We start from the raw sequence: 16,117 nt of genomic DNA, 5'->3' as shown, positions 1-16,117 counted from the left end.
TCATGAACTTACACTGCACTCCCTCAATAGCAAGAATGTCCTTCCTCAAATTTGGAGACCAAAACTGAACACAATACTCCAGGTGTGGTCTCACCAGGGCCTTGTACAACTGCAGAAGGACCTCTTTGCTCCTATACTCAACTCCCCTTGTTATGAAGGCCAACATGCCATTAGCTTGCTTCACTGCCTGCTGTACCTGCATGCTTACTTTCAGTGACTGATGAACAAGGACACCTAGATCTCGTTGTACTTCCCCTTTTCCTAACTTGACACCATTCAGATAGTAATCTGCCTTCCTGTTCTTGCCACCAAAGTGGATAACCTCACATTTATCCACATTAAACTGCATCTGTCATGCATCTGCGCGCTCACCCAACGTGTCCAAGTCACCCTGCATTCTCATAACATCCTCCTCACATTTCACACTGCCACCCAGTTTTGCGTCATCTGCAAATTTGCTAATGTTACTTTTAATCCCTTCATCTAAATCATTAATGTATATTGTAAATAGCTGCGGTCCTAGCACTGAGCCTTGCGGTACCCCACTAGTGACTGCTTGCCATTCTGAAAAGGACCCGTTAATCCCTACTCTTTGTTTCCTGTCTGCCAACCAATTTTCTATCCATGTTAATATCCTACTCCCAATACCATGTGCTCTAATTTTGCCCATTAATCTCCTATGCGGGACCTTATCAAAGGCTTCCTGAAAGTTACTTTGCACTTGTTAGGATTAAATTCCATCTTTCCACCCAGCTTTCTAAATGATCTACTGTAACCTTTGACAACCTGCCTCACTATCCACAACACCACCTCCAAGTTTATGCACCAGTAATTGTTGGGTTACAGTGACAGTTTACAAGCATACATAGAACATTCAAATTCAGGGCTTAATTGATTAAGGTTGGATTAGAGTAACAGTTGAAATTCGTCATGGAGAAAATATGGGACTAAAAGCGGAGGACTGCAGAATGCTGACACTTCCGAAGAATCTGATTTCATCTGAGACAACAGCAAATAATGGAAACAGAATCAGTAGCAGGAGGTTGGGGAAGAAGCTGAAAACAATAGCTTTGGTCTTAGATTTGTGGTTGAAGAACAACACAACTCAGCCACACAGGAGACAGAAAAGCAGAGTGAAAATCCACTTGCAGTGAGTGATGGTTAAGAGAAGAATGTTTCAAGATGCATAGGATTATACAGCACTGGTGAAAAACACTCCCAACTATCCTAGTATGCATGTAATGTCATCTACTGTTCCTCCAGTATATTTTTCCAGTAAATTTGCTCACTTTTTTATTATTTAATCCTAGAATTTAGGGGTTTTGAGCAAGGCAAATACCTTTTCAACTCATCAGTTTCTACAACTCTATCAGGTACAGTACAAAGGTCCAGGCTTTTGATCCAACAGCAATGAAGTTAACAAATATCCACATCAGAATCAGGATAATTATCAGTAATATATGTCATGAAATCTGTTGGTTTTCAGCAGCAGTGCAGAGCAATACTTAAAATATTATATATATTTTAAGAGATATTGTCCATACAATATAGTGCTTCAAGATGGTGGCACAACGCAGTTTGCAGCGGCCTCTCCAGTGTTGATATCTGTTATTTGTCAAGCCAGGTGCCATGCACAATCTTAATCTGATGAAAAATGAACGTGGGAGCATGGAGGAACATCTGGAAATCTCCAGGAAGGCCTTCTTCGTTGCTGCTACTGTTGTCTCTGCTGGGAAGAACAGGCCCCCAGTCCTCGGGGTCGCGTTGTCGGTGGCGGGGGCGTCGTAGTGCACTTGGCAGAGGATGGTACTCAGAGAGGCTGTGCAGGAGGGGATGGTCGGAGGTTCGATGGACTCAGAGTCCGCTGTAATTGGGGTGCTTTCACTGTGTGCTGCGTCTGCGAGGCTGAGTCTGGCGGCGCTGTGGAAGTCCATAGCAGGGGTATTCCCTTCTGCCACCTGCATGGGATGATGAGTCTATAGGGACCCTGAGGACTTGTGGAAACTGTGTGGTGGTTTCTTTCGAACTTATAGTCTTTTAACATCTTTCAACTATTTTTACTGTGCCCATTTTTTATCAATTATGGTATTGTTTGCACTGTTGTAACTATATGTTGTAACTATGTAGTTTTGTGTAGGCCTTGTAGCTTTAGTTTTTGGTTTGTTGGGTGGTAGAGTTGGTCTCCTGACTTGGTGTGTCTGGGTAGTCTTGTTTTGTCTGGTGGGTTTGGACCTCCTTTCTGGGAAACGCGCTAAGATGGTAGCACAATGTTAATACGCAGCAGCCTCTCCGGACTCTGGATTTGGGGATTGCCAAACGTTATGTGGATTTTCTGGTATAGTCTGTTTTATCATGTGCTTTTGTGATATCATTCTGGAGGAACGTTGATTCATTTTTTAATTGCATTGCAGTTGTGGTTTCTAAATGACAATAAACCGAAATTCAATTCAATTCAACAAGTTATTCCTAAAACATTGAGTGGGTCTCTTCTTACTGCTGGACCTCCTCCCTTAAGGTAGGAATGAGTAGAGGACATATCCTGGGTGGTGTGGGTCCTTAATGATGGATGCCACCTATTTGAGGCATCGCCTTGAAGATGTCCTCATTGGTGTAGAGGCTTGCACCCATGATGGAGCTGGCTGAGTTTACACCCCTCTGCAGCTTTCTCCAATCCTGTGCAGTGGCTCCTCCATACCAGATGATGATGCAACCAGTTAGAATACTCTCCATGATATATCTAGAAATTTTCTAGTGTCTTTGGTGACATACCAAATCTCCTCGTCCCTAGCAAGACATAGCCACTGGTGTGCCTTCTTTGTAATTGCATCAATATATTGGGCTTAGGATATAGATCTTCAGAGAAGTTGACACCCAGGAACTTGAAACTGCTCACTCTTCCAGCTGCAGTCCTCAGTAAGGACTTATATTTCCTAGATTTCCTCTTCTTGAAGACCACAACCAATTCTTTGGTCTAACTGATGTTGAATGCAACATCGTTGTTGCAACACTACTCAATCACCCGATCTATCTCACCCGTATACACTTCCTCATCACCGTCTGAGATTTTGCCAACCACAGTTGTGTCATTGGCAAATAGTGCAAATCTCAAAGCAATACATCACTGGCTGCCCCATTTGTAAATGAAACAGCAGGTGATACCTGGTAGGAATCATGGCATCTTCGTCTGCCTCCTCTAGACTCCATGTGTCTGGTGGTCTTGGTACAGAAAGACGATGGTCATGCAGCACAGGTCTCATGCCTGAAGGGATATTGGGGTATTCAATGGATTCTTGGCTTTAGCAGAGCAAACAGACTCACTGGTCAGAAAGAAGTGGTAGTCTGTCACATAATCCTGCTCTTGCCATATTGTCAGGACAGCAAATGGCATTGACTTCAGAGTGCTAAGGAATCTCATTACATTAAAAAGGATTGGCCACTCCATAAACAATTGGTTCCAGGGCAGAAAATTGTGGCACATAAGACACTTGAAGAGAAGGCATTGAGCTTATCTGGAAGTGAAGCCCTGCTGTCCCCTATGTCGGTTGATTTAACTTTATAAGAGGTGATAGTATTCAAGCCCTGCCACGAATGTCAAGCATCCTTCATTGATTCAAGTTTGGTCAGGAATTGCGACTTCACCCTTAAGATGGCTTTCCAAAGATTGTACCTGCACCTCTTGTAACTTTCTTGGTTACCAGACTTGAATGCCTCTGATCTGGATCTCAGCAGATTGCGGATCCAGGACCTTCTGATTGGGGAAGACTCTGAATGATAGAGTAGGTGGCAGAAGCTTGTGAAATTCTGAGAATTCAGAGTTTGTATGTTGTTTAGGGCACCTGGATTTTCAAAAGATATTGAGGCCCTGGTTAAGAAAAAGATGTGCACAGGTACAAGACCATAAGACATTGGAGCAGAATTAGGTCATTCAGCCCATTGAGTCTGCTCCGCCATTTCATCATGGATGATTGCAGATCCCATTCAACCCCATACACCTGCCCTCTCATCATATCCCTTGATGCCCTGACCAATCAGGAATCTATCAACTTGCACTTTAAATATACTCACAGACTTGCCCCTCAATTTTGAGGCTGTGCCCTTTAGTTCTGGGCACATCCACCATAGGAAACATCCTTTCAACAATCGGTAGGTTTCAATTAGATCACTGTACATTCTTCTAAACTCCAGTGAGTACAGGCCCAAAGCTACTAAACATTCCTCATATGTTAACCCATTCATTCCCAGAATCATCCTCGTGAACCTTCTCTGGACTCTCTCCAATGACAATACATCCTTTCTGTGATATGGGGCCCAAAACAGTTGACAATACTTCCAAGTGCAGCCTGACAAGTGCCTTGTAAAGCTTCAGCATTATCTGCTTGCTTTTATATTCTATTCCCCTTGAAATAAAGGCCAACATTGCATTTGCCTTCTTTACCACAGACTCAACCTGGGAACTAACCTTCTGGGAGTCTTGCATTAGGATTCCTAAGTCTCTTTGCACCTCTGATGCTTGAATTTTCTCCCCATTTAGATAATCAACTGCTCTTTTGTTCCTTTTACTAAAATGCATTATCATACATTTCCCAACACTGAATTCCATCTGCCAATTTTTTGCCTATTCTTCCAATTTGTCTAAGTCCTGCTGCAATCTCATTGCTTCCTCAGCATTACTTACCCTTCCACCTATCTTCGTATCTTCAAACTTTGTCACAAAGCCATCAATTGCATCATCTAAATCATTGACAAAACTGACCCCAATGGAACACCACGTGTCACTGGCAGCCATTCCTCTTATCCATGCCAGTATATTTCCTGTGACACCATAGGAGTTTATCTTGTTAAGCAGTCTCATGTGTGGCACATTCTCAAATGCCTTCTGAAAATCCTAGTAAATTACATCCACTTCCTCTTTTTTGTCCACCCTGCTTGTTACTTCTGCAAAGTCCTCTAACAGATTTGTCAGATAAGATTTCCCTTTACAGAAACCACGCTGACTTTGACTTATTTTATCACTAGTCTCCAACCTACCTCGAAACCTCATCCTTAATAATGGACTCCAACTCTTCCCCAACCACTGAGGTCAAGCTAACTGGCCTATAATTTCCTTTCTTTTCCTTCCCCCCACTTCTTAAAGAGTGGAATGACATTTGCAATCTTCTAGTACCCTGGGACCATAATTTCAAGTAATTCTTTAAAGAACACGACCAATGCATCATTAGCTCTTCAGCAGCCTCTCTCAGAACACTCCAGTCCCTCCATTCTAGGTTACTTATCCACGTTAAGAGCTTGTCTCACAATTTTTCCTTTGTAATAGCAATGGCACTCACTCCTGCTCCCTGACACTCACAGACCTCTGGCATAAAGCTAGTGTCTACACAGTAAAGACTGAAGCAAAGTTCATCTGCCATTTCTTTGCCCCCATTACGACCTCACCAGCATAATTTTCTAGTGGTCTAATATCAACTCTCAACTCCCTTTTGTAACCGAAAAATCTTTCAGATCCTACTTTATATTATCAGTTAGTTTGCCCTCATATTTCATCTTTTCCCTTCTTACAGCTTTTTTAGTTGCCTTTTGTTGGATTTTAAAAGCTTCCCACTCACTTTTGCTACCTTATAAGCCCTTTCCTTGGCTTTTATACAGTGCTTAACTTTCCTTATCAACCACAGGTGCCCACTCCTGCAACAACTTCTGTGGGACATATCTTTCCTGCGCCTTGTGAACTATTCCCAGAAACTTCTGCCACCTCTGTTCTGCCGTCATCCCTGCCAGTATCCTCCTCCAATCCACCTGGACAAGCTCCTCTCTCATGCCTCTGTAATTCCCTTTGTTCCACTGCGATACTGATACATGTGACTTGTGCTTCTTTCTCTCAATTTGCAGTATGAATTCAATTATTTGATGATCACTGCCTCCTAAGGGTTCCTTTATGTTAAACTCCCTAATAAGATCTGAATTATTACATAGCACCCAATCTAAGATAGCCTTTCCCCTCGTAGGGTCGAGCGCAAACTGCACTGAACAGCCATCTTGTAGGCATTCAACAAATTCCCCCTCTTGCAATCTTACACCAACCTGGTTTTTTCCAATCCCTTCCATATTAAAGTCCCCCATTACAATTGTATCATTAACCTTATTATATAACCTTTTCAGCTCCCTTTGCAATCAAAACACCACATCCTGGCTACTTTTTGGATAATTGGATACCTATAATGGTATTTTTTTGCCCTTGCAGTTGCTTAACTCCACCCTCAAAGATTTGACAGTATCTCACCCTATCTTACCTCTTTCAAAAAATGTAATTCCATCTCTTACCAATAGAACCACATCACTGCCTATGCCTTCCTGCCTGTCCTTTCTATACAAAGTATATCCTTTGATGTTAAGCTCCAACTGTGGCCTAGGCAAACAGGAACAAATTAGATACTTGCAGAGTATATGAAATGCAAGAGAACACTTGAGAAGAAAATTATGAGGGCGAAAAGGCAGCATCAGGGTGCTCAAGCAGACAAGATGAAGCAAAAACCAAAGAGCTTCTACAGATATATAAAAAGCAAAAGGATAGCAAGTAACAAAATTTGTCCTCTGGAATCACCAGATCTTCTATGCATGAAGTCAAAAGAGATGGAGTTAACAGTTCAGCACAAACTAGTTGGGTCAATGGGCCTGTTTCTATGCTGTAGTGTTCTATGACTCTGGCTTATTATGTCTATGAATACTGATGAATACAGCCAAACAAAATAATGTTCCTCCAGGGCCAAGGTGCAAAATACAGTACCTGCAGTCACACACAGCACAAGGCACATAAAGCACTGGTAGAATGCAGTAAACATACGGTCACACAGTATACCCCAAGTCCCTGAGTGACATATCCTGCAAATTGATGGTGCAAAGGTGTTCTCAGCAAGAACAAGCATCTCAGCAGTCTGCAGACAAATGTACGCACAGACATAATTCAGCTCACCCTCCACCGAGCAAACAATAGAGAGCAGGCCAGCCCCCAATCCAGCATGGACACTGCGCCACACCGCCTCCAGCTGTCTCCCCTCCTGGTCCGCTGCCACAGGCAATCCGAAGGCATAAGGCTAAAACCTCGACTATCCAGCTCTCCCACCATCGGTCTCGCCAATAAACCAGCGAACTGGACTTGCAGTACTTTACATTCCTAATGTCCAACCAAGCCTTGCGATCGCAACAACAACATCCTAGACAATTACTCGCTGTTAGACTGCACTCTGCTTTTGAGCACCATCTCCAATGGCTTTCTGTAGCAAGCAGCAACACATTCTGCAACAAGTCCAGTTCCTCCGCCAATGAGCATCTAAAACTTTGACAAATGTCTATGGATGTATGGTGGAGAGTATATTGACTGGTTGCATCATGGCGTGGTATGGAAACACTAATGCCCTTAAACAGAAGAGCTTGCAAAAAGTTGCGGATACGACCCAGTCCATCAGGGGTAAAGCCCTCCCAACCATTAAGCACGAGCACTGTGGCAGGAAAGTAACATCCATCAAGGACCCCCACCATCCACGCTGTGCTCTCTTCTTCCTGATGCCACGAGGAAGGCTGCACCCTCAGGACCTGTACCACTAGGTTATTATCCCTCAACCATCAGGCTCTTCAACCAGAGGCGATCACTTCACTCACCCCATCACTTAACTGTCCCATAACCTATGGATTCACTTTCAAAGACTCTTCATCTCGTTCTCAATAACTAATGCTTATTTATCATTATTTCTTTTTTTCTTGTTGTATTTGGACAGTTTGTTGTTCTTTGCACATTGGCTGGGCGGTCTTTCATTGATTCTGTTGGGGTTCTTGTATTTACAGTGAATACCCACAAGAAAATGGATCTCAGAGTTGGATACAGTGACAATAAATTTAGTTTGAATTTCAAAACTGCATACGATTTCCTTGTTTTTGATTGATGTTGCCTCTTTTGTAAAATGAAACTCAATTGCTTTTCCAATGTCTTTAAGAAAAGCACTCACCGCTGAACACAGTGGCCATGCTCTGTAGGCATTGGAATGTGTGGCGATACCTGTGGGCTGCCTCCAGCACATCCGTAGTTGGGCTGGTTGTTAATGCAAACAGCGCATTTCACTACAGTATACATTTCCATGAACACGTGATAAATAAATAAATCTGAATTTGAAGCACTGGGATAATTATCACATGGGTCAAAATGTACACAAACACTGGGGGATAACACAGTCAAAAGCAGATCTGGTCACACTCACCAATGACGTGTTGATACTTTATGGCAAAGGACTTGGAATTCACAGTTAGGACTGAGAGCTACAACTGATTTTCGATTTAATTTTAGAATTCCAATTTCTTTGCCAAGAAAACTTGGGTTAATTTTAGAAGCCCAATCAAAAGTGTGCACCTCATCACAAGCCAGCAGCAGTTTGGCAGCCAATGAGATTACAGGCAGACCCGCAGCAACTATCAAAGATCATTCAAGAGAGGAGCCAGCTTGCTGCACTTAAAGACTTCCTGCACTGTACAGGTCCTCACCAAACAGCTGGCAGCTCCCTCCAAAGGAAAGCTCAAGCACCAGGCCATGCTAGAAGACACATTGTGCTCCAAGGGCAGAAAAACAGAATGCTCAGACCACTCACTGCTCACAGAAAGACTGGCACCATTATAGCAAGTAACCAAAGTAATGGTTAAGGGCAGATTTGAACAGTAGTAAATTGGATTCAGCAGTGCCCAGATGGGAGATGCCAGAGAGTAGTGGTGGATAACTGTTTGTCAGGTTCGAAGCCAGTGACTAGGGTTGTGCCTCAGGGATTTGTATTGGGTCCAATGTTGTTTGTTATATACGTTAATGATCTGGATGATGGAGTGGTAAATTGGATTAGTAAGTATGCAGATGATACTAAGGCAGGAGGCGTTGTGGATAATGAAGTAGGTTTTCAAAGCTTGCAGAGAGATTTAGGCCAGTTAGAAGAGTGGGCTGAACAAAGGCAGATGGAGTTTAATGCTGATAAGTGTGAGGTGCTACATTTTGGTAAGAATAATCCAAATAGGACATACATGGTAAATGGTAGGGCATTGAAGAATGCAGTAGAACAGAGTGATCTAGGAATAATGGTGCGTAGTTCCCTGAAGGTGGAATCTCATTTGGATAGGGTGGTGAAGAAAGCTTTTGGTATGCTGGTCTTTATAAACCAGAGCATTGAGTATAGGAGTTGGGATGTAATGTTAAAATTGTACAAGGCATTGGTAAGGCCAAATTTGGAGTGTTGTGTACAGTTCTGGTCACCAAATTATAGGAAAGATATCAACAAAATAGAGAGAGTACAGAGAAGATTTACTAGAATGTTAGCTGAGTTTCAGCACCTAAGTTACAGGGAAAGGTTGAACAAGTTAGGTCATTATTCTTTGGAGCGTAGAAGGTTGAGAGTAGACTTGATAGAGGTATTTAAAATAATGAGGGGGATAGAACGAGTTGACGTGGATAGGCTTTTTCCATTGAGAGTAGGGGAGATTCAAACAAGAGGACATGATTTGAGAGTTGGGGGCACAAGTTTAAGGGTAACATGAGGGGTAATTTCTTTACTCAGAGAGTGGTAGCTGTGTGGAATGAGCTTCCAGTAGAAGTGGTAGAGGCAGGTTTGGTATTGACATTTAAAGTAAAATTGGATAGGTATATAGATAGGAAACGAATGGAGGGTTATGGGCTGAGTGTGGGCCAATGGGACTACGTGAGTGTAAGCGTCGGCACGGACTAGAAGGGCCGAGATGGCCTGTTTTCGTGCTGTAATTGTTATATGGTTATATAGATACATAGTAGAAAATGAGAGGAAGAAATACCTGAGCAGGGATTTCTAGAGTTCAGTGCTGGTAAAAAAAAATTCACTAATGCAGTACTTCATACGGGCATCACAGAACAGGCCAGAATGGAAATATAGCAATCTTTTAAAAGTAAATGATAGAGTTAGACGTGAACTTCTAAATCTGTGTTGTCATTGAATATCTTGAATTACCTGAAATTTCAAACTCACTCTCTTGATTGATATATTCTCCAACATTCCTTTCTTATCTCTTGGAATTCGTGCCAAACATTCTATTTTTAATTTAGTGATACAGCCCATCTGGCCCAGCAAAACCTGACAACCTCAACTTAACCCTAACCTAACCATGGGACAATTTACAACGACCAGTTAATCTACCTGGTACATCTTTGGACTGTGGGAGGAAACCAGACAATGCAGAGAAAACCTCAGCATTCCATGGGGAGAATGTGCAAACTCCTCTTGTAACAGCGTCATGCTAAACACTACGCTATCTTGGTGCAACATGTTCTTGTGTTAAACATTCAGAGCCTAAAGAGGCAGGGAATTCCGATGATTTAAACACCGAGTGGGGGAACTGCTCTACTTAATCCAAAAAATGTTCCTCTCTCTTCTTGAGATCTTGTCTCCAATCTAGACTCTTAGCATTTACTGTCAGTCCCTTTCAGAATCAGGTATTTCAATAATATTGTCTCATTCTTTGAAACATCAGTGAGTGTAGTTCATTGTTCCTTTTAGAACATCAGTTAGGAATCAATCTAGTAAAGCCTCAGTGGATTCCCCACAGGTATAGTCTTCTTCAGGTCAAGGCTGAAACACAGCCAGTGCTCCAGGTCTAGCCCCATCAATGTCCTTGAAGTTAGATTTTGTTCCTTCTATACTGCAATGCCTTTACAGCATGTTTTCCTAATTTTTTTCTGTTCCTGCATTTCATGACCAGATTCTTTACACCAACATTCACTTGCTTCTCAATTACGATGTACTGACTATATCAAATACAAGCAGGTCAGGTCAGTCTGTGGAAGACATGCTTGGACTTGCTCAGAATTAATCTAAATATCTGGACCTGAGTACAGCCACTACGACAAAGTTACAGGATACAGAACCTGCAGGACTGCAGTGCATTACTTCAAGCATCACCTATGGAAGTCAAAGAACCTTCAGCATAAGGCTTGCACTATTAATACAAAAATGCAGGATACTGAGTAGCAAACACTGATCCCTGCGGCACACCACAAAACAGGCCTCCATTCAGAACTGTAACCATCTACTATCACTCTGTCTTCCCCTACGAAGCCAATGTTAAATCTAATTTACTATCGCATCCTGGATGCCAAGTGACAGACCAATTACCATGTACTGTTTTGTCAAAGGCCTTGCTAAAATCCATGTGAACAACATCCATTGCCTTCTCTTCATTAACGTTCCTGGCAACCTCCTTGAAAAATTATAATAGACTATCCTTCATCAGACCTGTATATCCAAATACTTATATATCCTGTCCCTTAGAATACCTGCCAATAACTTACCCACTATTGATGTCAGTCTCACTGGCCTCTAATTTCCCGTCTTATTCTTAAAACCTTTCTTAAGCAACAATAGTTATTCTCCAATCCTCTAGACCTCACCCACAGCTAAGGATGTTTTGCTGGGGCTTCCACAAGGTCTGAGATAGCACCCTGTCAGGCCTTGGGGATTTATCTACCCTAGTTTGCCTCAAGACAACAAGCACTTTCTCCTCTGTAATCTGCATATGATCCATGATCTCAATACTGTTTTGCTTCAGTTGTATAGACTGTGTCCATCTCCCAAGTAATTACACATGCAATAAAATCCGTTTAAAATCTCCCCCACCTCTTTCGGCTCCATGCATAGATGACCATGTTCATCTTCAGAAGGACCAATTTTGTTCTTTGCTCTTCTTTTGCTCTAAATATATCTGTAGAAGCCCTCGAGATTCTCCTTCATCTTTTCTGCCAGAGCAACCTCATGCCTCTTTTTGCTCTCCTGGTTTCCTTATTAACTGTTCTCTTACACTTTTTATGTTCAGGTACCTCATTTGTTCCTTGCTGCCTATACCTGCTATACACTTTTTTTTAAACCAGGTTCTCAATATCTCTCAAAAACCAAGGTTTCCTAACCTGTTAGCCTTGTCTTTATTCTGACAAAAACATACAAACTCTACACACAAAATTTCACTCCCACCTATCGGTCATTCGTTTGACAGAAAGCAACCCACCCCAATACATACTTACCATCACACAATTCACCAATTTAGAACTACAACCCAAGGATCAGACATTTCCTTTTTCATAATTGAGTATACCCACAAGACATACATGTACTTTGATAATAAATTTACTCTGAACTTTGAAACTAATGGCATTATGATCACTAGATGCAAGTGTTCCCCTACACAAACTTCTGTCACCTGTTCTTTCTTGTTCCCTAATAAGAGATCCAGTACACATTTTCTTTAGTTAAGAACTCCATATACAGTGCCTATAAAGTGTATTCACCCCCTTTGTAAGTTATTATGTTTTATTGTTTTGCAATATTGAATCACAGTGGATTTAATTTGGCTTTTTTTTGAGACTGATCAAAGGAAAAAGACTCTTTCATGTCAAAGTCAAAACTGATCTCTACAAAGTGATCAAACTTACAAATTCCACCTAATGGTGCAGGATATGGGTAACAGGGTGACCATTAGGAGAAGGAAAGGGGATAGGCAGTCAGTACAGGATAACCCTGAGGTTGTGTCCCTCAATAACAAGTATATCACTTTGGATGCAGTTGAGGGGGGGGGAGGTTGGTGATCAAGCAGAAGAAAGCCACAGCAGTTGGGTCCTTGGCACTGAGTCTGGCTCTGTGGCAATTGTATGAATGGTCAGTGTTAGCCTGGAGAGCATAAGGCTTCGGCAAGGAGAGGTGGAGGCTAAGGTAGGTTTTTGTTAAGTTTTGTTTAAGTTTTGTTAATAAGAAAGAATTCTTATTGTAAAATTAGAGGAGTGGGAATGCCAGGCAGGATAGTGGATTGCTTTTCTTGCAGGATGTTGGAAGGTGGGGAGATCTCCAGGGTCCCTGACAACTACATGCAGCAAGCTTCTTACAGACGATAGATAACTGGACATGGAATCAGATGAACTCTGAACCATTTAGAAGGCCGAAGGATTGATTGACAGGAGATAGTGCAGTTCCAGTGCAGAACCCAGAATAAGGTGGGGAGGGGAAGAAGTACAAGTTGGCAGATGATAGGCGAGACCAGGTGAAGGGGAAGGAGGGAAATGAAGTAAGAAGGTGGGAGTGGATAGGTGGAAGATGCTGCTGACAGGACCAGAAAATTATAACTCTAAGGAAAGATGGACAGGCCAATTTATTTGAAACAATGAGGCTCAGGGAAAATTTAAGTGTATAAAACTGTGAAAGGCCTAGATGGAGAAAAAAGGGTAGAATTTTTTCTCATACCAGATGAGAAAACCATGGGAATTGGGGGTGGGGGAATATTTAAACTAATTCATGCAAGAAGTAAAAACAGAGATGAGAAAAGATATTTTCATCTAGAAGGGTTGTATGGCCTCAGTATACAGATGGAAGTCAGCATGATACACTCAGCTTTTCCTAAAGGATAGATGAAAAATATGAGAGCTCCATGGACAGATGCTTGAGGATCAGAGAAGTGCAGAGCAGGAGCAGCAGAAAAACCTTTGCAGGAGATACTATAGCCATAATGGATCAGGTAAGAATGGAAATGATGAAGGCAGCTAAACAACGGAGGAGAGGCTTTATTATACAATAGTAACTTCAACTATGTCAAAGACTGTAGACAAGAGGAGGAAGAGAATGAGGCATCACGCCATATTATTCCAAGATGATAAATGGTTATGAAATACAGCAGCATTCAGTAAAATAAATAACCTCACCAGCACACAAGCCTGGATTTATCAACCTCACTCTCAAAAAACATGATGCCACTTCATTGACACAATTTTCCTACCCTTGTCTGCCTGAGTGTCCAGTCCTTCAGTCAGTAGTCGATCCAAATGTTCATTCAGATTCTGAAAGTTCAATGGCTTTCTGAAACAAATGTACAAAATAATGACAATAGAATAAAAATAACAAAAATAGTATTTCCTCTAGTTTAAACTAAACTACAGAATAAATTTGTAACCTTAAAACCTTTTAAGTAACTCAGTTTTATTTTAGATACACGGTTTGTACCAGATCCCAATCAGGGGGTGAAAAACAGTATTTCTTATCCTTGCACTTCCCCTAATTACCCCATGAGAATAGGGCTGAGCCTCTTACACCCTTTTGGTGAAGATGCTCCCACAGTATTGTTGGGGAGGGGTTCAAAATTTAAGACCCAGCAAAGAAGAAGGAATGACTGTGTTTCCAAGTCAGGAAGTTAGAGGGGAATCCATTGCTGGTGGTGTTCCCATGTACTGGCAGTTCAAAAGTTCATAACTTTGAAAGGGAAGTTACAGGCTATTGATTGCTGTGATCTTTTTCCCAGAGAAAGTGTGATTAAATAGAGTAGTTAGCAGTTTGCTGCCAGTAAGGCGTCGCTGTGTCTCTCCAGCACCGCCTTAAAGCAGGTCGAGGATGACTCTGTTCCACAACAGTTCTGTGGGTTCCAAGGTGAACATTGAGGCAAAAGTGGGAAAGATGGGTGGGCATTTTTGGAGGTAGTGTACTCCTTCCAGTGCTTATGCTAAGCTTCTGTGTGCTCCTACATGATTTGACATTCTCAATTTTATCCTGGATGTTTCTTCTCTGCTTCAAAAGGCCAGGGATCATGTGACCTAGTGAGAACATCCTTGAAACATTTCCTCTGTCTGTCTGGAAATTTTTTGCTGTGTTGGAGCTTTGAATAAAGTGTCTGTTTCAGGAGTCTGGTGTCAGACCCATAAAAGACGGGAACTGTCCAACAGAGCCAAACCAATGTAATGTGGGACTCACTGCTAGAGATGTCAGCCTGGGACAAGACACTGACAAAGATTCACTGATTCTGCCTGTGGATTTTGAGGATTATGCAGGGACAGTGTTGGTAATATCTTTCCACTGCTCGGGAAAGATATTACCAGCACTAGTGACATATTGAATAGTAATTAGCTGGACTGGATTTGCCCTATTTCCTGTGAACAGATACAACTTGGCAATATTCCACAATGCCCTGTAGATTCCAAAGTTCTATCAGCTTGTGGGAGATGTGGCTGTCTCTGGAGAGCAGGTCTTAATTACTTCAGACAGTATATTTTCTTGCTGCATCGAATACGTTCAGCTTTTTCTTGATACCACCTGGAATGAGCTCAACTGGTTGTTACTGTGACAGTGGGGATTTGTGGAGAAAGTCACATCCCTCATTGAACCAGTGTAGACTTTTGGCTGGATTTTGACAACAGAGTCTGGTCCATGAGATTGCAGCAGTGTATCTTCCTCCAGCAGTCCTTCAGGATCGAGGAGGACTTGTTTGTACTCCAGTTTTCTGGATTCCATATAATTGGCATCAGTGTTCCAGAGGGAAAAAAGTGTTCCGGAATTTAAAAAAAAGGTGTCCCAGGGTCAAACAGAAATTCATGGAGTTCAGCCTGGTTTTGAAGAAGTGAGTGATGGAACACTATGAAGCAACACAGATATAGTGAGGCAGTCTGAGCCATCACCTGATGAGAACAGGAAAAGAAAAACAAAAGGTTTCAACTTTTGAGACACAGCTATTTGAGGAACAGAACTGAATTCAGACACTGATTCCCAAAGATTTAATCATTCAATGCCCAGTACATCAGAAATAATAAATACTACATAAAACACATGTAAAGGGGGTTTCTTCTTTTTTCTTTATTACAGTGTATGTAATCAAAATGGCTTCTTTGTTTTGTTAAAAGCAGGAATGCTTCTTTGTTGCGAGAGAGTGCTGGAAACTTGTTTGGGTTAAAATTTACTGACAATGAGAATTGTATTCCTTTGTAAACCAATTGGGATTAATGTTGTTCTTTCTTCTGAGTCTATAAGCTATTGTTGGCGGGCTTTTGGGGAGATCGGCGCGAGGAGTTGAGAGAGAGAGGACGTAATGCTGTAAGCTGGGTGAGGAACGGACCCCAAGCGGGGGTCCGAGGCCAGGAGGTACTCCGAGGAGAGGAGATGAAGCTAAATGTGCTTGGATGACCACTTCAGATGGTCCTAAGCTACGAGTCGAGGAGTTCAGAGGGGATCGAATGGTGACCAGAAGACTTCAGTAATTGAGCTCCAACGGTTGTGCACAAAGTGGTTTGGACTTTGATAAGTTTGGCACCTTTTTCTTTAGTTTTTTTCTT

At 42.0% G+C, this 16,117-nt stretch overlaps 1 protein-coding gene across 2 annotated transcripts in view; it reads right to left on the bottom strand.

Annotated features, from left to right (window-relative positions):
• LOC132377967 (E3 ubiquitin-protein ligase RNF123) overlaps nucleotides 1-16,117 on the bottom strand; it is a 428,887-nt gene that overhangs the window by 388,834 nt on the left and 23,936 nt on the right. For both annotated transcript variants that reach the window (XM_059944516.1, XM_059944515.1), the window contains one exon: nucleotides 13,801-13,880. In XM_059944516.1, coding sequence (XP_059800499.1) covers nucleotides 13,801-13,880 — 80 coding nt within the window. The remainder of the gene's footprint in view (nucleotides 1-13,800; nucleotides 13,881-16,117) is intronic.

This window comes from Hypanus sabinus, chromosome 19, assembly GCF_030144855.1.
Source record: "Hypanus sabinus isolate sHypSab1 chromosome 19, sHypSab1.hap1, whole genome shotgun sequence".
NCBI classification, from domain to species: Eukaryota; Metazoa; Chordata; class Chondrichthyes; order Myliobatiformes; family Dasyatidae; genus Hypanus; species Hypanus sabinus.
Note: the sequence above shows the minus strand (reverse complement) of the source record. Positions and strands in the feature narration are given on the sequence as shown.